The sequence below is a fragment of the Gorilla gorilla genome, chromosome 18, assembly GCF_029281585.2.
Source record: "Gorilla gorilla gorilla isolate KB3781 chromosome 18, NHGRI_mGorGor1-v2.1_pri, whole genome shotgun sequence".
Classification (NCBI taxonomy): Eukaryota; Metazoa; Chordata; class Mammalia; order Primates; family Hominidae; genus Gorilla; species Gorilla gorilla.
This window is the reverse complement of record NC_073242.2, coordinates 4,353,596-4,377,366: the sequence shown is the minus strand read 5'-3', so window position 1 is coordinate 4,377,366 and position 23,771 is coordinate 4,353,596. Positions and strand designations below refer to the sequence as shown.

The 23,771-nt window shown below is 57.7% G+C and overlaps 1 protein-coding gene and 1 long non-coding RNA gene across 6 annotated transcripts; one reads left to right on the top strand and one right to left on the bottom strand.

Moving 5' to 3' along the window:
* Positions 1 to 932: 932 nt before the first annotated feature.
* LOC129527485 (uncharacterized) lies at positions 933 to 12,343 on the bottom strand. The gene is made up of 2 exons (XR_008672446.2): positions 10,907 to 12,343; positions 933 to 9,027 (listed from the first exon to the last, which is right to left on the bottom strand). It is a non-coding gene; the product is annotated as an uncharacterized lncRNA (long non-coding RNA).
* Positions 12,344 to 12,417: 74 nt separating this feature from the next.
* Positions 12,418 to 23,731, top strand: CIAO3 (cytosolic iron-sulfur assembly component 3). 5 transcript variants are annotated; one of them, XM_055364805.2, is made up of 11 exons: positions 12,418 to 12,532; positions 13,711 to 13,806; positions 16,153 to 16,296; positions 17,087 to 17,219; positions 18,618 to 18,752; positions 19,142 to 19,260; positions 20,062 to 20,191; positions 21,116 to 21,188; positions 21,794 to 21,931; positions 22,496 to 22,653; positions 22,841 to 23,731. In XM_055364805.2, exons 1-11 carry the CDS (start codon positions 12,467 to 12,469, stop codon positions 23,077 to 23,079), a joined length of 1,431 nt encoding a protein of 476 aa, XP_055220780.1. In that variant the 5' UTR covers positions 12,418 to 12,466; the 3' UTR covers positions 23,080 to 23,731. The 5 variants fall into 5 exon arrangements, with proteins under 5 accessions (XP_055220780.1, XP_055220781.1, XP_055220784.1 ...); XM_055364809.2 differs by lacking the exon at positions 12,418 to 12,532 and adding an exon at positions 12,548 to 13,425 and having other exon boundaries at positions 13,711 to 14,091; XM_055364806.2 differs by lacking the exon at positions 13,711 to 13,806 and having other exon boundaries at positions 12,442 to 12,532.
* Positions 23,732 to 23,771: the final 40 nt, after the last annotated feature.

Sequence of the window (23,771 nt, the reverse complement as noted above, 5' to 3'; positions counted from 1 at the left end):
TTCCAAAGTGCTGAGAGGACAGGCGTGAGCCACCGCGCCTGGCTAAAGGTGGGATATCTCGAAGTGGGGTGGGGAGTGTGTTCCAGGTGTATTCAGATTGTCTTTAACTTGTAATTGGTTAAAGGAGTCAGGCTCTAAAACTCAGAACCAGCGAAAAGGAAGGTGTAAGGTCCCGTAAGGATGCTGTGTCAGAGTCCGCCCCCTCCACTGGGTCACAGTGACCCGTGTAGCAGGAGGGCGAGAAGCAGGCGTGACCTAACCTCTGCCTGGCAGGGCCTTAGGCCTCCTTTATAATTTGGTATCTTATTGCCACAGAGTCTCTTTGTCAGTCTTGCGATCTGTACTTTAACATGAATGCCAGGTGGTCGTTAAGCCTCAACTCCAGAAGGGATACAAGGAGGCTGCCCGACTCCCTTCCCATCATGCTTGGGAACTCTGTTTTAAGGTTTTCTTTGGGGTCCCCTTGGCCAAATGGGGGTCCTTTCAGTTGGTGTGGGACTTAGGATTTTATTTTTAGTTATTCAATGAAATATCACTCAGCCCTAAAAGGGAGTAACATTCTGACACGTGCTACAATGTGGATGAACCCTGAGAACACTTTGCCGGCCGGACGGGCGCGGCAGCTCACATCTGTAATTCCAGCACTTTGGGAGGCCCAGGAGGGTGGATCACTTGAGGTCAGGAGTTCGAGACCAGCCTGGCCAATGTGGTGAAACCCCATCTCTACTAAAAATACAAAAATTAACCAGACATAGTGGCTCATGCCTGTAGTCCCAGCTACTCAGGAGGCTGAGGCAGGAGAATCGCTTGAACCCAGGAGGTGAAGGTTGCAGTGAGTTGAGATCACGCCATTGCACTCCAGCCTGGGCAACAGAGCGAGATTTTCTAAAAAAAAAAAAAAAAAAAAAAAAATTGCAGGGTGTGAGGGGTGCAAAGGTATGATCCTGTTTATTTGAAATATTCAGAACAGGTGAAGACACAGACGGGAAAGAAAACAGCAGCGCCCGGGAACCAGGGCAGTGGAGGATTATTGTTTAATGGGGACAGTGTCTGTGTGAGGTGAGAAATTTCTAGAAATGGGTAGCGGTGATGGTTATACAGCATTCTGAATGTACATAATGCCACTGAATTACGCACTTAAAAGCGACGAAAGCCGGGCTTGGTGGCTCAGGCCTGTAATCCCAGCACTCTGGGAGGCCGAGTCAGGTGGATCACTTGAGGTCAGGAGTTTGAGACCAGCCTGGCCAACATGGCGAAACCCCATCTCTATCAAAAATACAAAAATTAGCTGGAAACCGCTTGAACCCAGGAGGCGGAGGTTGCAGTGAGCCGAGATCATGCCACTTCACTCCAGCCTGGGTGACAGAGGGAGACTCCATCTCGGGGGAAAAAAAAAAAAAAAAGTGGAGATGGGGAGGAAACCAAAAAAGGGAACGGAGCAAGATCCCCGAGGCCCTGGGACCAAACTACACTGCAAAGCATTGGTAAATCTGACTTCATCTGAAAGAAGGGGATTTCTACTGAATGAACCAACTGGCAGCTGAGAGGCAGATGTCAAACAAACACACAGAAGACATTTCCCAGCACCTGAAAGAGTCCACGGCACAGCGAGCAGCAGGGACATCCAAAACCAGAGAAACAGCCAACGCGGGAGAAAAGCAGGGGCCGAGGGAGAAGCCACCAGCTCAGGGGAGCAACTGGGTGGCTGGTTCACCAGGAGGGGTTTGAGGTCTGACCTCTGTACATCCATTGAAATTCAAATTAGAACAAGGAGCTTTGCATGAGCAGAAGGAAGGGCTGTGGTGAGAGGGATGCTGGAACCCACAGGCCTGGAGAGAAGAGGCTGCCCTGGTTCCCACCGCCACTGCGCAATCTCGCAGCCCGTGGGTGGCTTTCCTTCTGGTCTCCTCGGCGCCTCGTTTGGCTGCGCTCACAGGCGCCTCGCTTCCGTGCTCACCTTACCCCTCCCTACACCCACCCCACTCCACGCTGCTCCATGCCAGGGACGCTGCTCCATGCCAGGGACGCTGCTCCGTGCCAGGGACACCGCTCCGTGCCAGGGATGCCAGGGATGGTGGCTGCCAGGGTGCCCTCACCCCCATCCACCCCAGGCTATTGTTGGCCTTTTCACACTTTGAATGAATAAAATAACTTTGGTGTTGTTTGTTCTACATATTTAAAAAAAAATACCTTTTCTCTTTGGTTTTCACATGGCCAAATCGTCAGGGTACTGGCCGTCGCATTTAAGAAGTTGAGTAAATAGAGATGTCCGGCTTTGCTAGCTCAGCCTCTGGTGTGGACACATTGAACGTTAATCCGATAATCCACAGAGGATCCCTCAGCAGGACCCACTCCCAGAGAGCAGTAGCCATGCTCTGAGCTGAGAGGCTGGCTTCTGCTCTGATCGCTCTCAATTCCATCCCCCATGACGTCAAAACAGAAAAGAGGACCGAGCCCCTAGCCTGGAGCAGACGCATCACTGGGTCTCCGCCCCGGTCACCTCTTCCAGGAAGTCTTCCCTGGTTGGCCCAGGCTTCCCGACTCTGGGAGGTCAGCGCCTCTCGCTCGGCCACTGTTTCCTCCACCCGCCAGGCCAGAGCAGGATGCCCTGTGCAGTCAGGGCTGTGGGAGGTCGCCTTCTATCCCTGTTTTACAGAGGAGAGAACTGAGGTGCCGAGAGTTCAAATGAGGGGCCAGGTCCCTCACGGGAACCAGGTCTTCAACACAGGAGCACGGGCACAGCTCAGGGGCCAGGCACTCCGGAGTGGTCCCGGCTTGGCTGATGGTGGAGTGGGCGGTTCGGAAGCTGAGATTCCAGTTCTGCAAAACAGACATCGGTGCACAGAGCAGTACTTGGTCCGGGGGCTGTGATGCTGGCACACAGCCGGCCCAGACAGGGGCACCACGATGGTTATGATGGAGGAAGCTCTGCCTTTTCCAGGCCTCCAGCCTCATAAAACACGACCAGAGTGACTCCATCTCATAGTGCCTAGCTTGGCACTCACAAGGCAAGTATAAAGTTCATGCTTAGGGGCTGAAAACAGCTACGTCCCAAGCTGACCACCAACTGTGACTGCAAAATAGTTATGCAAATAGTTGCAAAATAGTTATGGCCATACAGGACATTTCCCAGCAGGCCTGAGAATGTCCAGACCTCCAGAGAGTGCAGCCCACTTCACTGAGAGAGCGCCAGTGAGCAGGCTGAGGCTGAAGGTGATTGGTCACGGGGAGCACCAGCAGCCCCGACCTTCGGTGAGCACAGCTGCACATTCAGGTCTACGTGTAGAGATTCCTTGTAGTTTCTTATAAGCAGAAACACTAACAAAGGACAGCGAGTTCTTCCTGCTCTCTGAGCACGTCCGCTCTGTAATAGAATCATTCGTTGTTTTTTTTTTTTTGAGACGGAGTCTCGCTCTGTCGCCCAGGCTGGAGTGCAGTGGCGCGATCTTGGCTCACTACAAGCTCTGCCCCCCGGGTTCACGCCATGCTCCTGCCTCAGCCTCCTGAGTAGCTGGGACCACAGGCCCCGGTCACCATGCCCAGCTAATTTTTTATATTTTTAATAGAGACGGGGTTTCACTGTGTTAGCCAGGATGGTCTTGATCTCCTGACCTCATGATCTGCCCACCTCAGCCTCCCAAAGTGCTGGGATTACAGGCATGAGCCACCGTGCCCGGCCTCTTCTTTTGTTTTTTTGAGGCGGAGTTTCACTCTAGTCGCCCAGGCTGGGGTGCAATGACACAATCTCCGCTCACCGCAACCTCCACCTCCCAGGTTCCCACGATTCTCCTGCCTCAACCTCCCAAGTAGCTGGGATTACAGGTGCCTGCCACCACGCCCAGCCGAGTCATTTCTAATAAACTTGTCTCGCGGGGCATGATGGCTCATGCCTGTAATCCCAGCACTTTGTGAGGCCAAGGTGAGCGGATCACGAGGTCAGGAGTTACAGACCAGCCTGGCCATCATGGCGAAAGCCTGTCTCTACTAAAAATGCAAAAATTAACCGGGCTTGGTTGCAGGCGCCTGTAATACAAGCTACTCAGGAGGCTGAAGCAGGAGAATCGCTTGAACCCGGGAGGCAGAGGTTGCAGTGAGCAAAGATCCTGACATTGCACTCCAGCCTGGGCAACAAGAACAAAACTCTGTCTCAAAAGAAAAAAAAAGAAAAGTTTTGACAACGGCTGGGTGCAGTGGCTCACGCCTGTAATCCCAACACTTTGGGAGGCCGAGGCAGGTGGATCACGAGGTCAGAAGATCGAGACCATCCTGGCCAACACAGTGAAACCCTGTCTCTATTAAAAATACAAAAATTAGCTGGGCGTGGTGGCACATGCCTGTAATCTCAGCTACTCGGGAGTATGAGGCAGGAGAATCGCTTCAACCCAGGAGGCAGAGGTTGCAGTGAGCTGAGATCGCACCACTGCACTCCAGCCTGGGCGACAGAGCAAGACTCCATCTCAAGAAAAAAAAAAAAAATTTCAACCGAAGCAGTGCCACATGGAAAATGAATGTGAACATATTCTCTGGGGTTAGCTATGTCCTAAAAGAAAGAAAAGCAGTTATTCATCTCAATGCAAGATTTCAAAATAAAGCTGAAGGTTGTGAAAGCTGGCCAGCTCTTACAGGCCATCTCCATGCAACTGCCCACAGTCCATTCCTAGAATTCCTGTAACATGCTTTTTTTTTAAATATAGATGGAATCTCACCATGTTGCCCAGGCTGCTCTCAAACTCCTGGGCTCAAGAGATCCCGCCCGCCTGGGCCTCTGAAAGTGTTGGGATTACAGGCCTGAGCCACCGTACCCGGCCAATACGCTTTTTCACGTTAAATTTTCTTTTTAGCTTTTTCTTTTCTTTTTCCTATAGTTTTTTTCCACTACTTTATTTTTATGTTTTGAGATGGAGTCCCGCTCTGTTGCCTAGGCTGGAATGCAGTGGCACAATCTCGGCTCACTGCAACCTCCGCCTCCCGGGTTCAAGCGATTCTCCTGCCTCGGCCTCCCGAGTAGCTGGGATTACAGGTGTGCACCATCATGCCCGGCTAATTTTTTTGTATTTTAGTCAAGACAGGGTTTCGCCATGTTGCCAGGCTGGTCTCGAACACTTGACCTCAGGTGATCCTCCCACCTTGGCCTCCCAAAGTGCTGGGACCACAGGCCTGAGACACTACGCCCGGCCCTGTTCGACTATTTTAAATTATCGGCATTTCCACAACTCACTGCGCACCTGCGATGGAGGCGCGGGTCACACACCCTCCTCATTAGCTGTAACTGCAGCATGTCACGGCCTCCACCTGTCAACAAGACGTGGCTGCCCCCAGGGAGGATGTGGGTGTTGATTATGCTGCTAATGACCCCACGCCCATCCCGACGGCAATTCCGTTCCACAAATAAAACATCTGCTCGGCCAACGGAGAGCCCGAGTCCTGCTTGACAGAGGGCGGGGGTGGGTGTGGGGTGGGGCACGGGCCACACGCGGGGAGGCAGTCCGGGTCCAACCACAGGTGGAAATGGCCGCCAGCACCCCACACTTTCCTACAAAAAGGCACTTTCTCTCCAAGTTTTATGAATAACAGGCTGCACGGGGCCACCCACCGGGGAGCCCGGGGCCCGGCAGCCTTTCCCATGTTCCCCCTGCCGCCCAGGAGGCAGGGCCTCGGGAGCCCTCGAGCACATCAGCCCGAGCGGCGGGAAGTTTCTGCAGACTGGAGGGTGTGCCCCCCACGTCCACCCAGCTTCCCACAGGAGCCAGCATCTCCATACTTATTTTGTACTGTTATTTGAGATGGGGTCTTGCTCTGTTGCCCAGGCTGGAGTGCAGTGGTGCAATAACGGCTCACTACAGCCTCGACCTCCCGGGTCCAGGCAATTCTCCTACCTCAGCCTCCTGAGTAGCTAGGACCACAGGCATGCATCACTGCACCGACTCATTATTTTGTAGGAACGAGGTCTCAATATGTTGCCCAGGATGCTCTCAAACTCCTGGGCTCAAGCGATCCTCCCACCTTAGTCTCCCGAAGTGTTGCCATTACCGGTGTGAGCCGCCACCTCGGGCCTCATCTCCACATTCCTGTTGGGTACCACGCCGCCCCAAGGCCATGCTGGCCTACCCTGCACTCTGTTGCCTGGCCCTGGCCCTCTGGGAAGCTCGTCCTGGTGTCCTGCACGTTGGTGGCCACACAGGTGGGGGAGTTGGAGGATTCACCTTCCCCACTTACGTGAGTTCATTCCCACACTGCTATAAAGACACTGCCTGAGACTGGGTAATTTATAAACAAAGAGGTCTGGCCGGGCGCGGTGGCTCACACCTGTAATCCCAGCACTTTGGGAGGCCGAGGCGGGCGGATCACCTGAGGTCAGAAGTTCAAGACTAGCCTGGCCAACATGGTGAAACCGTGTCTCAACTAAACATTCAAAAATTAGCCGGGTGTGGTGGTGGGCACCCGTAGTCCCAGCTACTCGGAGGCTGAGGCAGGAGAATCGCTTGAACTCGGGAGGCAGAGGTTGCAGTGAGCTGAGATTGCGCCACTGCACTCCAGCCTGGGCAACAAGAGTGAGACTCTGCCTCAAAAATAAAAAATATAAAAATAAAAGAAAGAGGTTTAATTAACTCCCAGTTCCACAGGGCTGGGGAGGCCTCAGGAAACTTACGATCATGGCGGAAGGCGAAGGACGCAGGCACATCTCACGTGGCAGAAGGCGAGAGAGTGGAGGGGGAGCTGCCACTTATAAATCAGCAGCCCCCGTGAGAACTCACCATCACGAGAACAGCATGTGGAAACCCTCCTCCATGATCAAATCACCTTCCTCCCTCGACACAGGGATTACAGTTCGAGATGAGATTTGTGTGAGAACACAGAACCAAACCATATCACCCCCACCCACCCACCAGGCAGCTCCTGGGCCCCCAAACCTAAACCCAGGTTCTATGGCGAGAACCAAGAATAGCACTGCTCTCGGAGGGTGGCCCTGCGGGGTGGGGTGGGGCGGAACCACCGTGGACCCCAGTTGCTGCTCCCTAGCCCTGTGTGTGATGGGGGCATCTGGCCTGGTGTGTCCTTCGGGCCTTGGAAACCACATGGGCTGAGTCTGAGTGCACATCCTGCCGCCCGGCCAGACAGACCCGCAGTGAACCCACCTCTCCTCCTGCCGCCCACCCTGACAGACCCGCAGTGACCCCACCTCTCCTCCTGCCGCCCGGCCAGACAGACCCATAGTGACCCCACCTCTCCCCTCCTGCAGCCCTGACAGACCCACAGTGACCCCACCTCTCCTTTCCCAGTTCCTGGAAGCACAGGCCTTGATGGGAACACAGGAAAGCTCAGTAAACGTTTTGAAATCAGACGTTCAGGAAAAATTAGTTAATTTTGGAAAACTCAGCTCTCCTCCCCAGGAACTCCTGACCTGAGGGGGTTTATTCCCCCTGTATGGGGTTTTGGCACCTGCTGGCCCCCGTGGGCTCCGCAGCACCACCTGCCGGCCCTCAGCCAACCTGGGCTGCATCCCGTCCACCGGACTCACAGGCCCCACCTCCACCCCGCCCGCCCCTCGCAGGCCAGCCCAGCCCCCACACAGCCTCCCTAAGCCACATACCCGGTTAGGAGGTGGAAAGCATCTCTTTGTCCTTCAACCCCTGAGGGTCCCACAAGAACCTGAAATGAGGGCTGTGGTGGCTGAAGGGCAGCCTCCCAAAAGATACAGCCAGACCGGGCCCAGTGGCTCACGCTGTAATCCCAGCACTGGGGGGCCGAGGTGGAAGGATCACTTGAGCCCAGGAGTTCGAGACCAGCCTGGCCAACATGGTGAAACCCCGTCTTTTTTTTTTTTTTTTTTTTTTGAGACGGAGTCTCGCTCTGTTCCCCAGGCTGCAGTGCAGTGGTGTGATCTCAGCTCACTGCAAGCTCCACCTCCCAGGTTCACGCCATTCTCCTGCCTCAGCCTCCTGAGTAGCTGGGACTACAGGCACCCGCCACCACGCCCGGCTAATTTTTTGTATTTTCAGTAGAGACGGGGTTTCACTGTCTTAGCCAGGATGGTCTCGATCTCCTGACCTTGTGATCCGCCTGCCTCGGCCTCCCAAAGTGCTGGGATTACAGGCGTGAGCCAACGTGCCCAGCCCCGTCTTTAATAAAAATATAAAAATTAGCTAAGCCTAGTGATGGACTCCTGTAGTACCAGCTGCTCAGGAGGCTGAGGCAGGAGAATCGCTTGAATCCGGCAGGCAGAGGCTGCAGTGAGCCAAGATCCTGCCACTGTACTCCAGTCTGGGCAACAAGAGCGAAACTCCGTCTCAAAAAAAATAATAATAAAGGCCAGGTGCGGTGGCTCACGCCTGTAATCCCCGCACTTTGGAAGGCTGAGGTGGGTGAATCATGAGGTCAGGAGATCAAGACCATCCTGGCTAACATGGTGAAACCCCATTTCTACTGAAAATACAAAAATTAGCCAGGCGTGGTGGCAGGCGCCTGTAATCCCAACTACTTGGGAGGCTGAGGCAGAACTGCTTGAACCCGGGAGGCAGAGGTTGCAGTGAGCCAAGATTGTGCCACTGCACTCCAGCCTGGGTGACAGAGTGAGACTCTGTCTCAAAAAATAATAATAATACTCATGCCTATAATCCCAGCACTTTGGGAGGCCGAGGCCGGCAGATCACGAGGTCAGGAGATTGTGCCCATCTTGGCTAACACATGGTGAAACCCCGTCTCTAGTAAAAATACAAAAAAATTAGCCACGTGTGGTGGTGGGCGCCTGTAGTACCAGCTACTTGGGAAGCTGAGAGAGGAGAATGGCGTGAACCCAGGAGGTGGGGCTTGCAGTGAGCTGAGATGGTGCCACTGCACTCCAGCCTGGGCAACAGAGTGAGACTCCATCTCAAAATTAATAATAATAATAATAATAACAGTAAAAATAGCCGGGCGTGGGGGTGCACACCTGTAGTCCCAGCTACTTGGGAGGCTGAGGCCGGAGGATCTCTTGAGCCCGGGAGGCTGAGGCTATAGTGAGCTGTCATCACACCACTGCACTCCAGCCTGGGAAGAGAGCAAGACACTGTATCAAGAAAAAAAAATGTGCTGGAGCGACGCAGTCACAGACCAAGGACACCTGGAGCCCCTGGAAGCTGGAGAAAGCAGGAAGGGTTCTCCCTGCAGCCTCCAGAGGGAGCATGGTGAATGACACCATGACCTCAGATGTGTGGCCTCCACAGCTAGCAGGGGACGCATCTCTGTTGCTTTCGCCCCGGTGTGTTGTCATTTGTTACGGGAGCCTCGGGAGACAGGCACAGGATGATCCCTTCGGAGGGTGAAGCTCTGACACCAACCCAGGAGAGGGGACCAGGCGGCTCTACCAGTATCATGAACCCGGACCAGCAAGAGGATGCTAGCATGCAACCTCCCACTCAACCACCGGGGGCGGCTGTAGGCAAAGGGGGGTCCTGTGGGTGCCCGCAGAGCAGACGCCTCCACCAGGCGTCCCTTCCAGCCCAGGGAAAGGGGGTGCCCACACACAGTCACAGCATCACAGCAACCTGGGGTCCGGCTGGCCTCGCACTATGTCCCCAGCCGGCCCTCGTGTCCCCCCCGTGCCCTCCCTGGGTTCCCAGGCTCTGGCTCAGGGACTAGCACGTGGGAAGTGCATGGTAAATACTCGCTAATGACGATGATGAAACAATCTGCAAAACAGAGAGCAGGGACCCCAGAGGCACAAGGTTGGCACTAGAGCTCAGGGGCTCCAGGGAAATGTCTGTGAGTTAATGAAGAACCCCGCCCCAGCTCCATCCATCCGGAGCAGCAAGAGGAAGCTCACCTAAAGACCCTTCCCTTATCCCAACAGCCCTCCTCACTCTCACATTTTCTGTAAACCCACTCCACCGCATTTCAGTGGCACTAAGTTTCTTTCGTATTTTTTTTCTTTTTTTTTTTTTTTGAGACGGGGTCTCGCCCTGTCACCCAGGCTGGAGTGCAGTGGTGCGGTCTCGGCTCACTGCAAGCTCTGCCTCCCGGGTTCACACCATTCTCCTGCCTCAGCCTCCCCAGTAGCTGGGACTACAGGCGCCCGCCACTACGCCCGGATAATTTTTTTTTTTTTTTGTATTTTTAGTAGAGACGGGGTTTCACTGTGTCAGCCAGGATGGTCTTGATCTCCTGACCTCATGATCTGCCGGCCTCGGCCTCCCGAAGTGCTGGGATTACAGGCGTGAGCCATCGCACCCGGCCTCGTGTTTTTTTTTTTCTTTCTTCTTTTAGATGGAGTCTCGCTCAGTCGCCCAGGCTGGAGTACAATGGTGCGATCTCAGCTCACTGCAACCTCTGCCTCCTGGGTTCAAGCGATTCTCCTGTCTCAAACTCCCGAGTAGCTAGGACTACAGGCGCGTGCCACCACGCCTGATAAGTATTTTTTTTTTTTGAGACAGTGTCTTAGTCTGTTGCTCAGGCTAGAGTGCAATGGTGCGATCTCAGCTCACCACAACCTCCACCTCCCAGGCTCAAGCGATACTCCTGCCTCACCCTCCTTAGTAGCTGGGATTCCAGGCACACACCACCATGCTGGGCTAATTTTTACATTTTTAGTAGAGATGGGGTTTCACCATGTTGGCCAGCATGGTCTTGAACTCCTGACCTCAAATGATCCACCCGCCTCAGCCTCCCAATGTGCTGGGATTACAGGCGTGAGCCACCGCGCCCAGCCTAATTTTTGTATTTTTAGTAGAGACGGGGTTTCACCATGTTGGCTGGGCTGGTCACAAACTCCTGACCTCAGGTGATCCACCCACCTGGGCCTCCCAAAGCGCTGGTGAGCCACCGCACCCGACCCCCTGTTCTATTTTTAATAGAACATATTTCAGCCCCTAACCTCCAAGCTCGGCCAGGTATTGCCAGGTGGCGGGATGGCTGGGACCTGGAAGCTCACCTGGCCCAGGTGCTGGGGAAAGCTCCTCCGTGCAGCAGCAGAAGAAAGTCCTGTCTGGCCGAGAGGAGCAGCTGCAGGTGATGGAGGAGGCCACACAGGCTGGTGGCCCAAACCCCACAAGCAGGTGCGGGAGTGCCCAGGCCGCATCTAGGTGGGGACATGTGGTCAGAATCAGGGCCTAGAACCCTGGGGAGGGTGCGGCGCAGGCTGGGGCCTAGGATGTTGCCATCGTGAGATCTCCATGGGCTGAGCCTGCTTGGGCCGGAAAGATGCCAGCCTCGATCCAGGAGTTTCCTGAAAAGTCCCCATAAAACTGGCCGTTAGACATGTAACTGGACATATGATGCCAGTTACACATGTAACTGGCCAGGCGCGGTGGCTCATGCCCGTAATCCCAGCTCTTTGGGAGGCTGAGGTGGGTGGATCACTAGGTAAGGAGTTCAAGACCAGCCTGGCCAACATGGTGAAACCCAGTCTCTAATTAAAACTACAAAAATTAGCCGGACGCAGTGGCAGGTGCCTGTAATCCCAGCTACTCGGGAAGCTGAGGCAGGAGAATTGCTTGAACCCAGGCGGCAGAGGTTGCAGTGAGCCGAGATCGCGCCACTGCACTCCAGCCTGGGCAACAGAGTGAGACTCTGTCTCAAAAAAGAAAAAAAAAAAAAGTGAGTCGGGGTCGGGCGCGGTGGCTCACGCCTGTAATCCCAGCACTTTGGGAGGCTGAGGCGGGCAGATCACGAGGTCAGGAGTTCGAGACCATCCTGGCCAACACGGTGAAACCCCGTCTCTACTAAAAATACAAAAAATTAGCCGGGCGTGGTGGAGGGCGCCTGTTGTCCCAGCTACTCGGGAGGCTCAGGCAAGAGAATCGCTTGAACCCAGGAGGTGGAGCTTGCAGTGAGCCGAGATCGCGCCATTGCACTCCAGCCTGGACGACAGAGCGAGACTCTGTCTCAAAAAAAAGAGAAAAACAAAAAGCGAGTCGGCCCACAGGGTCCTGTTTCAGGGTCTCTCAGGGGCATGGACTTTTCCAGACTGGTCTCCAAGATAACAGAAAAAGAGGCTGGAGGCCCTGGGAGCGGCTCCCCAGGAAGGGGAGACCTCGTGCCCATCCCTGCTTTCTTCCCTGCCTGAATTCCCCAACACGAGCTGAGCGCCTCCTGTGTGCCAGGCGCGTTCCGGGTTCTCGGGTTGCATCCGGGAGCACCTGGTCCGCAGGTACGCAGAGGATGAGGAAATGGACGGAGCCAGATCCCCTCCGCTTCCTTGTGAAGGCGGAAAGACTCCGGGGCCGGAGCTGCGGCACTGGCCCGACAGACCCCTGCGCCCCCCGCACCCCAACCCGGGGCCTGGGGCGCGCGGGAGGCGGACGAAGCGGTAGGTCCCGGGTTCCCGCGGGGTGGGCGGGGAGCCGCCGCGCCGGGGCTCGTCAGCAGAAGGAGCCGGCCCCGGGACGAGGTGCGCATGCGCCCCGGGGGCGCTTTCCGGCAGCGTGGCGGAACCAGCCACTTCGTTTCGCGCCGTTTAGCGACACCTGCGCGCGGCGGCAGTGCGGCCGTCATGGCGTCGCCCTTCAGCGGGGCGCTGCAGCTGACGGACCTGGATGACTTCATCGGGCCGTCTCAGGTGGGCCGGCCTGGGCGCGCGGGGGCGAGGCTGCGCTCGGTGCCCTGTCGGGCGGAGGGAAATTGCTCTGCGCCCCACTTCCTCCCCTGAGGAATGAGATCCGAATCCCGGGAGCCTGGTCTGGGCCGTCGGGGACTCTATCGACCCGGGCGCGGGGCCTCAGACACTGAGGCCCGCTTCTTACCAACAAGGAAACTGAGGCCAGGGAGGGCGGCGCCCCCCAGCCCGCTCCTGTGCCCCATGGCGTCCGGGCGGGCTGCGTGGGAGGGTCCAGTGGTCGCGGGCTCGCGCCGGCCTGCCCAACCCAGAGAAGGCAGCAGAGGCGGCTCCCACACATTCCTAACCCTAACCCGACCCCTGGGTCGCAGCTGGAGGGCGGCGGGGCCCGGGCCGGGGCCTCCTCCCCTGCGCAGGACGCCTTGTCAGGCCTCAGGACCCCCAAGCCACAGCCTTTGCATCTGCATAAACGGGTGCGGTGGGGACCCCACCTCGGTTGAGGGCAGTGGGGGCGGCCCGCTAGACGCCCCGCAGTGGCTCCTCAGTAGAGCTGTCCTTAACGTCGCCCTTGTGGGCTGGACAGCTACCCTTGAACCCGGGAGGCTGCAGGCGCCCTTTTCTGGGTGCACCTGCCTGTCCATGTCCAACAGCCCCGCGGGGCCAGAGCTGAGCAGGGCGAGAGGCGGGGTGCTGGGAGCGCTTCCGGCAGGGATGAGCTGGGAGGCGGCTTTCTGGGCTGCCAGGGTTCTCAAGGAGAAGAGAGAGAAATCCACTTGTTTTCCCGGGCACTGAGCAGGAGGTGGTCTCCAAACAGATCCAAGCACACGTCCTCTCGATGGGCAGTGCAACTCTGGTCTCTGTGGTGGTCACGCCCCCCGTTCACGTGAGGGGTGAAGGTCAGTGTTGGTGGTGTCTCCGCAGGTGGGTAGTTTGCAGGCGCGCTGTTAGCACTGGCCTTCCTGCACACTGGGGACTTCAGTGCCGCAGGATGTTGGGAACCCGATCCCTGGGTGAGAGCAGTGGGGCAGGAAGAAGACGGTGAGACCAGCCTCAGTCCCTGAGTGCATGGCTCCTGGCAGAGCCTTCAGGCCGTGCGGCTGGGCAGCCATCCTTGAGGCCTGGCCTCCCAGGGAACCTCCGCCCACTCACAGGGGCTGACTTGGGGTCTCTTCCTGCTCTAGGAGTGCATCAAGCCTCTCAAAGTGGAAAAAAGGGTGGGAAGTGGCGTGGCCAAGATTCGCATTGAAGATGACGGGAGCTACTTCCAAATTAACCAAGTAAGGCACAGGAGGCTGCTCCACCATCTCTCCTGCCCGGCTGATCCGAAACACTTTTCTCTGCTTCCTCCCGTCACAGAGCGGTGACCCTGAGACGCTCCAGGTCTCACCAGTCCTTTCCCACTGGTCGAATTCACCTGCCATCTGGGAGGCCGGGGGTCAGGGTGCCTGGGGCAGGTGAATGAGCAGCACCCAGGCCAAACAGCTTGATCTGCTCAGCAGAGGGGCTATTTGCAGAGATGTGGATCCTGTCTGCGTCTGCCTGTTCCCCCTAGTTCTAACCATGTAAGATTTCCTAATTCAGACCCCTCGTTCTTTTGTTTGTTTGTTTGTTTGTTTGTTTGATACAGAGTCTCCCTCTATGGCCCAGGCTGGAGTGCAGTGGCATGATCTCGGCTCACTGCAAGCTCTGCCTCCCGGGTTCACACAATTCTCCTGCCTCAGCCTCCCGAGTAGCTGGGACTACAGGCGGCCACCACCACGCCCAGCTAATGTTTTTTGTATTTTTAGTAGAGACGGGGTTTCACCGTGTTAGCCAGGATGGTCTCGATCTCCTGACCTCGTGATCCACCCGCCTCGGCCTCCCAAAGTGCTGGGATTACAGGTATGAGCCACCGCGCCCGGCCCAGACCCCTCATTCTTAAAGAATAGTGCTTCCTCTCTAAGTGATAAGATCCTGATGAAACTGTTAAAATTCAGGCTGGGCGCGGTGGCTCACGCTTGTAATCCCAGCACTTTGGGAGGCCAGGGGCGGGGGGCGGGGGGCGGGGGGCGGGTGGGGGGGGCGGATCACCTGAGGTCAGGAGTTGGAGACCAGCCTGGCCAACACAGCGAAACCCCATCTCTACTAAAAATACAAAAATTAGTTGGGTGTCGTGGCGCATGCCTGTAATCCCAGCTACTCAAGAGGCTGAGGCAGGAGAATCACTTGAACCTGGGAGGTAGGGACTGCAGTGAACCAAGATTGTGCCACTGCACTCCAGCCTGAGAGACAGAGACTCCATCTCAAAAAAATAAAGAAACTGGGCCCGGCGCGGTGGCTCAGGCCTGTAATGCCAGCACTTTGGGAGGCCGAGGCGGGTGGATCACGAGGTCAGGAGATCGAGACCATCCTGGCTAACACGGTGAAACCCCGTCTCTACTAAAAATACAAAAAAAAAATTAGCCGGGCGTGGTGGCGGGCGCCTGTAGTCCCAGCTACCGGGAAGCTGAGGCAGGAGAATGGCGTGAGCCTGGGAGGCGGAGTTTGCAGTGAGCCGAGATCTCGCCACTGCACTCTAGCCTGGGTGACAGAGCGAGACTCCGTCTCAAAAAAAAAAAAAAAAAGAAACTATTAAAATTCACCTGTCTGCCATTTGGACTCTAAAAAACGTCTGCCTGATCTCATGAACTGCTGCACCGAGAAACGATTTCCAGCCCAGTACTGGGGGCCCAGCCCACAAACGAAGGGAACCCCTGGAAGGTGCTGGGGTGCTGGTAGGCGCGGCTGTCGGCGCAGTGGCAGTTGGTTTGGAGGAGCTTGTCAGCCTCTGCCCAGCACCCTGTGGCAGGCAAGGCTTTGTGCCTTGGGGCAGAACCAACGTAGGAATACAAGGCGAGCTCAGATTGTGATACACAGGCCTAGCAGAGAGCTGGGCTGTGAGGGGTTCCCACCCAGTTCCCACCCAGTCGCCTTGCTCCTCTGGCTGTATTCCGGGCCACTGCAGCACCCCTGGCCCTGCTCAAACCATTCCTGCCTTTGTAGGAGAAGTTGGGGGAGCTCGAGCTGGGTGCGTTTTGCATGTAAGAAAAGTTGCTGAGGGATGTCCTGGAGGCCCCTGACTGGAAGACCTTGTTCCTGCATCTGTTTGGCGAGGCTGATGGTTGTTTCTGCCCCGCCCACCGGAGGCCAGGCTCCCAGGCTTCCTCCCTCTGCTCTCCTCTTCCTGTGCCTTCGTCCTTTCATCCTTTGTCCTCAGCTTTCTCGCCTCCTCCTTTCAGAGCCCACCTTGGCATTTTCCTGCCCTACAGCCCCGTGAGTGTGCACCGGGGCCAGCACCCCGTCCAGGGCCCCATGGGTGAGTGGGGTGGCTGCTGCTTTGCTGAGATACCGGTGGCAAGCCTTAGTCCTGTGATTCGGATGCACTAACCAAGTGGTACCAAGAAGCAGACTTTGACGGCATTATGAAACTGTAGAACGTGCGTGTGCATTTTTGTAATACATATCTAATTTTTAAAAATTCAGCGGCACACAAGCCCAGCCAGCAGCCATGTTGGATGTCGGTTATGAGCTGGACTCCACTATTCTCTGTCTCCATGTCCTCGTGCAGAGGGGGCCCCTGTGCACCAGGTTCTTCTCCCTTGTAGGATGGCGGGACCCGGAGGCTGGAGAAGGCCAAGGTCTCGCTAAACGACTGCCTGGCGTGCAGCGGCTGCATCACCTCCGCAGAGACCGTTCTTATCACCCAGCAGAGCCACGAGGAGCTGAAGAAGGTTCTAGATGCTAACCAGGTAAGCAGTGGTCGGCCTGGGGACTCTGCTTTAACCTGAAATCCACCCCAGCAGCCGACAACGCGTTTTGCCAAGGGCAGCTCGTGTGGTGCCGCCGTCCGTCGTGCGGGTGGCGCCTGCCTTTTTGAGGCTTGGAATCTTGGTGATTTGTCAGTGGGCTCCAGTGGTGAATGTGTCAGGCCCCGAACTTCAGGTTCTAAATATACATCCAAATGACACCCTTACTGGGTGCAGGGGCTCACGCCTGTCATCCCAGCACTTTGGGAGGCTGAGCCGGGTGGATCACTTGAGGTCAGGAGTTCGAGACCACCGTGGCCAACATGGTGAAACCCCGTCTCTACTAAAAATACAAGAATTAGGCAGGTGTGGTGGCACATGCCTGTAATCCCAGCTACTAGAGAGGCTGAGGCAGGAGAATCGCTTGAACCCAGGAGACAGAGGTTGCAGTGAGCCAAGATCGCGCCATTACACACCAGCCTGGTGATAGACTGAGACTCCATCAAAAAAAAACGATACCCTTGGCCAGGCACGGTGGTTCACGCCTGTAATCCCATCTACCCAGGAGGCTGAACCTGGGAGGCGGAGGTTGCATGCAGTGAGCTCTGATCGCACCACTGCACTCCAGCCTGGGCAACAGAGTGAGACTCTGTGTTTAAAAAAAAAAAAAAAAGACTCTTGATGGAGCTGGCCTGCCCTCTCCACAGCTGACAGCATCTCACCGTGCGGCTCTGGCCACCAGGAATCAGCATAAGGCCGGCAGAGTAAGCAGCGTCTTCCCCTTGCTTTGCAGATGGCGGCACCCAGTCAGCAGAGGCTGATTGTAGTTTCGGTCTCACCACAGTCTAGAGCATCGCTGGCTGCACGGTTTCAGCTGAATCCTACAGACACTGCCAGGAAATTAACCTCATTCTTTAAAAAAATAGGTAGGCTTTGAACCTGGGGTAACACTGCCGCTCCAAATCAAGGGGGCGTCTGAGTAAGCCCAGGCCCCTCGCGCCTCTGAGTCACTGACATGCCACCCAGCCCTGAACTTCAGCGCTACAGAAACTTTATTCCCTCTGTGACCTCAGCCTGAAGTTTTGATTTGACATTTGAGAGCAGTGCCTTCTCACAGAACACGTCTGCATTCTGACTGTGCACTTTCTCTAAGCTGGGGCTGACCAACTCCTTGTACTTTTAGCTGATAATATTAAGGCACTCTCTCCGGGGCTCTGTTGGGTTCAGCCAAGGTCAGCTTCTGCTGACTTCGGTTATGTGCCTGGAGCTGGGCTTGGGGAGGATCTGGATGTCTTGAGAGCCCCCAGCTAACTAGGCTCCAGTGCCTGGTGTCTCACTGGGAATGAAGGGGCTGGACCTCATGGTTACTGTGTGCCTTTCACAGGTAACCACCATGTGCAGTCCCTTCGTTCCCAGCGAGGCAGGCCTGTGCGCCTTGTAACCAGCAGACTGCCTGTCATCCAGCTGTGTCCCGGGTCCCTCACACTGGAAACCTGGTGACACTGGCAGGTGCCCCATGGCTCCTGTCTGACCCACGTCCAGTTGGTGCCTGAGCAGTGCTCTGGCACTGGGAGCCTGACCTGGTGTCCCAGGGAAAACCTGGCCTGGGGCAGCCCATGGTTCTCCAGATGGAAGGTGTGGATTTCGTCCCCACCAGAATAGGAAGCAAGTTCAAAGATTTTTACTTAGAGATGACGATGACGGGCAAGTGGGGCACAGCGAGTCCTCCGACCACGGGTTACGCGAGGGAGGAGTGACAAGTCAGGCAGAGAGAGAGGGACCCACACGCGGGTGCCTCTGCTGGGTCCAGGGCACGATCAGGCAGGTTTACGGAGCAGTTCTAATGGCTGGGCTTGGAGCTGGCTGGCGTGTTCCAGGAGTCCTGCTGTGTGTGAGGGGTGGCCACTATGGCAGGTCTGCACAGTCAGGGTCCGAGGGGCCAGTCCAGCAGGCCGCGTCCAGCTGTGCCCTAGGGAGGGTCACCGGGAGCAGTGCACGTGGCAATTCCCTGGACCAGCCGCGCTGAAGAGCTGGGAGGGTGGAGGACTGAGCTGCCGGGTGGCTGCCCTGCCTCTGGGGTGGGAAAGCAAGGCCTGCGTTCACAGGGGATGCCGAGGCAACGTGGCTTTAGGAGGTCCCCGCAGTGGGGCTGGGGCTTTGGCGCAACATGGCTTTAGGAGGTCCCCACGGTGGGGCCGGGGCTTTGGCACGGCAAGCAGGTGCGACACACGTGCCCTGGCAGCACCATGGTGGTCCACACACCGGCGTGTGCTCGCGTGGGCGTCCCGCATGGGGTTAACCAGGCACCCACCTTCACCTTCCAGGGGTGCACTTCGTCTTTGACACCGCCTTCTCAAGGCACTTCAGCCTCCTGGAGAGCCAGCGAGAGTTTGTGCGGCGATTCCGAGGACAGGCCGACTGCAGACAGGCGCTGCCCCTGCTGGCCTCCGCCTGCCCAGGTATGCTCATGGTGCAGGTGGTGGGAGAGTCAAGTTCAAGTGCAGTTGAAACGTGAGGTGATATGGACGCGAATGACAAGGCGGGGGCATGGGGGGTGGAGACGCAAGCCGGTTTTGCGGGATGGGTTAGAAATGTTGGCACAAATGGCCTTTTCTGGAGAAGAGGCTGCCCTCCCGTGGGAGCCACGCGCAGTCACCTCAGGTCCCTAGGCGGTGTCGCCTGCACGCCAAGCTCCGCGTGGTGGTGGGGAGAACAGGAATGAGCGCTCTTTAATGTCATCATGATCTCCTGTATGAGCGGGCCCGCCCCCAGAATGTCGTGCTGCTGCCTGTGGGTGCGGGGGCCGCCATGCGCCCCCGCCAGCCCCGTGTGCCCCCTGTCACCTCAGGCTGGATCTGCTATGCCGAGAAGACCCACGGCAGCTTCATCCTCCCCCACATCAGCACCGCCCGGTCCCCGCAGCAGGTCATGGGCTCCCTGGTCAAGGACTTCTTCGCCCAGCAGCAGGTAACGGCGTTGGGCCAGCCCCAGACTCAGGCTGGGGAGCGGCCAGAAGTGACTACGCTGGCCTCTTGCCATGAGGCTGCAGGAAACAGAGTCCTCGCCGTGGTGTGCGGCCTTCCCGAGCACACTTCCACCCTTGTTCCCTCCTTGTTCAGGCCCTTCCTCTTCTGCAGCAGAGGGCTTCGTTCTGATCCAGACGTGCTCACTGCTCACCCAGAGGCAGCCAGGCCTGAGGCTGAGGGAGCAGGAGGCCCTGGGCAGTCCGGGCCTGGAGCCCACCCCTCCGGCCACCAGGTGCACGAGGATGCCCAGCACGACCCCCACCTGAGGCCCAGCGGGATTGAAGCCTGATGACACTCAGCCAGCAGGGGGCGGGAGAGGGCGAGGGCGGCCCTGGTGGTGCCTGGGCCTCGAGCGCCCATGTCCCCTGCGGCACCTCTTGCCTGACTGCACACGGATTTTCACCCGGGGCTGGAGCTGATTGGTTCCCCCGTGACATCCGTTTCCCCGGCTGGTGTGCAGTGAGAGGGCCCGAGCCGTGGGAAGGCCACTTCTCCTCCGCTGGACTTGGCTGTTAGGGAGCGCAGGCACGCTGGGAACGGGTCAGTGTCATTTTCTGTCACAGCCAGGGCCCGTCCTGTCCAGGGACATATCCGCAGAGCCGGCAGGAGGCTTGCTGGGAAATGGAGTGAGGCTCACTGTCCCTCGGGGTCCGGCCTGGCTGCAGGATGGCTGAGTTCCAGGTCACGTCTCAGCCACCTTACTGCTGGGAATGGGGAGACAAGTGTTTGTTTCTCCTTGTAGCACTTGACCCCCGACAAGATCTACCACGTCACGGTGATGCCCTGCTATGACAAAAAGCTGGAAGCCTCCAGACCCGACTTTTTCAACCAGGAGCACCAGACACGGGATGTGGACTGTGTCCTCACAACAGGTGTGGTCATGCCGTGCGGCCCTGAGCCCTCAAGCCTCCTGGTCTGCTTCCTGAGCCCTGGGCACAGGTGGCAACTGCCCAGGATCCTGCCTGTGGGGGCCCTGGCTGGAGTGTGGGGGCTCGCGTGCGTGCACGTACCTTCGTCTCTCTCCTTGGAGCCAGGTGGGCCCATTTGCAGCTGGCCTGTCTTGGGGACCTGCAGCCAGGTGGCCCTCAGTAATACCTCCTTGTTGGCTCTGAAATGAGTCTTTGGAGGTGGGCAGAGATTCTCGAATGCAGCCTCTTCAGCTCCCATGAGTCACCCCATTCCTGAGTCGAGCAGCCCCACAGTCTCCCAAATGTGAGGCAGAAAAGCAAACTGCGGCCGGGCATGGTGGCTCACGCCTGTAATCCCAGCACTTTGGGAGGCAGAGGTGGGTGGATCACGAGGTCAGGAGTTCAAGACCAGCCTGGCCGAGATGATGAAACCCCATGTCTACTAAAAATACGAAAATTAGCCGGGAGTAGTGGTGGTGCTCCTGTAATCCCAGCTACTCGGGAGGCTGAGGCAGGAGAGTCACTCGATCCCGGGGGGCAGAGGTCGTAGTGAGCCGAGATCGTACCATTGCACTCCAGCCTGGGCGGCAGAGTGAGACTCCGTCTCAAAAAAAAAAGAAAAGCAGACTGCCTAAGAGGATGGACAGATGGACACTGGGTGAGCAGAGTGGCCTGGCCGCTGGCACACCTCCCTGGGCAGGACCAGGAAGCCTCCAGAGGGGCTTCAGGAGTGACTGGGCCTGGCCTCCTCACCACGGGCTAGGGTGGACATTTGGGGCCTTCTGGGGCCAAAGTGCAGACTGCTGGGGATGCAGGTGGCTTGGATGTTCTCTGACTTTGTTGCTGGGATCTCCGCTAAAGAGTGTCTTCGCCGTGGCTTCTTTGCAGGAGAAGTTTTCAGGTTGCTGGAGGAAGAGGGCGTCTCCCTCCCCGACCTGGAACCAGCCCCTCTGGACAGCCTGTACGTATGTCTGCCACCAAGAACTGTTATTTTAGCTTCTAACGCTGCCTCTGAGGATAGCATCCCCCTGCTCTAGGCTTGCCTCCCCGCAGCCCATCTTGGCGTCCACAGAAGTGGCTGAATAGCCAGGCGCAGTAGCTCACGCCTGTCACCCCAGGACTTTGGGAGGCCAAGGTGGGCAGATCACCTGAGGTCAGGAGTTCGAGACCAGCTCGGCCAACATGGTGAAACCTCGTCTCTACTAAAAATACAAAATTTAGCCAGGCATGGTGGTAATCCATGCCAGGCCCTGTAATCCCAGCTACTTGGGAGGTTGAGGCATGAGAATTGCTTGAACCCAGGAGGCGGAGCTTGCAGTGAGCCAAGATCACACCACTGCACTCCAGCCTGGGCGACAGAGCAAGACTCCGTCTCAAAAAAAAAAAAAAAAAGAAGTGGCTGGGCCCCTGTGATGGCTGGTGACACAGGAGCTGTTCCTCTGTGTCTGTGACTTGTCTCCCACTTGGAAATGCAAACGCTCATGTGTGAGGGAGGAACAGAGGCCCTGCTCGGGAGGTTGGCAGGCAGCAGCCCCAGCTGTGCTGAGGCCCCTCCCTCCTTGCCAGGTGCAGCGGTGCCTCTGCAGAGGAGCCCACCAGCCATCGGGGAGGGGGCTCGGGGGGCTACCTGGAGCACGTGTTCCGGCACGCGGCCCGAGAGCTCTTTGGAATCCATGTGGCTGAGGTTACCTACAAACCCCTGAGGTCAGTGGGATGGGCCAGATCTCTGGGCAGAGCGGCCACACAGCCCCCAGCCTTCCTTGGGCTGCTGCCTCCCCCGGGGTCGTCCCACAGAGGTGGGCTGGGTGGAGGGCGGCCTGCAGGGTTTGGAGGGGACCCTGGGGCCAGGCAGGGCCCTCCTGGCGGGCTCAGGGTGTGAAGGCACCTAAGCACTCCAGGCCTCAGTCGGCCCATTGTGGGGGATGGTGACCCTGAGCCCGAGAGGCCAGCATGGGCAAAGGTGATGGGTGCCTGGCGCAGGCACGCGACCACATCCCAGGAGGGAGGGCCAGGGCCTCACAGACATCCCTGGGGAGGGAGGCCTGTTTCACAGACAGCCCAAGGCTGGAGGTGAGGTCCCCTGCTGGACTCGAGGAAGTGAGCCTTCCACCCTCTCTCTCCGTTCTTGTCCTTCCCTCTGCCCAGGAGAGAGGGAGAGAGCCCTGGGAGCTGCCCGGTCATCCCCTGAAGCCCAGCAGGCCTCCCCTTCCAGGCAGGCAGGAGCCTGGTGGGTGTGCCATGTAGACAAACCCCACCTGTGCCCCCCAGGAACAAAGACTTCCAGGAGGTGACACTGGAGAAGGAGGGCCAGGTGCTGCTGCACTTCGCAATGGCGTACGGCTTCCGCAACATCCAGAACCTGGTGCAGAGGCTCAAACGCGGGCGCTGCCCCTACCACTACGTGGAGGTCATGGCCTGCCCCTCAGGTAGCTCCTGCAAGGGACAGGACACGAGGGCCCCTTCTGGGAGCAGAGCTGTGGGCCACCATCCACCAGGCTGGGAGTGGGAGGAAGTGGGGCACAGAGGGGGCCCGGTCACCTCCTTGCTCCCTGCTGGTCAGGAAGCTTGGCTGGGGCGCAGGCTGTGACCCCTGTCCCGTCTGCTCTCCCATAGGCTGCCTGAACGGCGGGGGCCAGCTCCAGGCCCCAGACAGGCCCAGCAGAGAGCTCCTCCAGCACGTGGAGAGACTGTACGGCATGGTCCGGGCTGAGGCGCCCGAGGACGCGCCTGGGGTTCAGGAGCTGTACACACACTGGCTGCAGGGCACGGACTCAGAGTGTGCAGGTCGCTTGCTGCATACCCAGTACCACGCCGTGGAGAAGGCCAGCACTGGCCTGGGCATCCGGTGGTAGGGGCTGCAGGACCAGGACTCCCAGGAGGCCGTGTCCATGTGTGACAGCAGAACCACATGCCCCAAGACCCCAGGGCTCCCCCCAAAATTCTGAGTGAGCTGCAGGGTGTGCTGGGACCCGAGTAGGAGCTAGGACTGGCCAGGACCCGCAGCCGCCTCGTCACCTCCAGTTGGGTGCCTCTGGGTTCCCACTGGCTCTGCCCAGGTGGGGTGGGGTGGCCCAGGCAGCAGAAGGTTCCCTGAGGTCCCAGAGCCTGTTCCATTGGCCCTGGGCCGAGGCCCACAGGTGCTGCCCTTGCTGTTGCTGGTCGGGCACCCAAGTGCGTGAGGGGCTTCAGCCTGTCCCGGGGTTGCCTGAGGCAGAGCAAGACGGGTTCTCACCCCTGACTTCTGGAGGTTTCCCTTGAAGCTCTGTGCAAAAGGTGGGAGACAGAGCTGGACCTGCAGGGGTGGTCCCGCCACAACCCTGCATGTGGACCCTAGCAGGAGGGGGTGCCAGGCCCCTGGAAAGCAGGGGTTACCGTTACGAGGCTGTGGTCCGGGGCAAGCCAAGTACGAAGCAGCAGCCATCACTGGCTGCATCATCCCCCAGCCAGGTCCCCACCAGGCCTGTCTCCCAGCGTTTGTCTAATAAACGCACCCCTCCTAAAACACGCCTACGAAAACAGCTCCTCTCCTGGCACATCTGCCAAC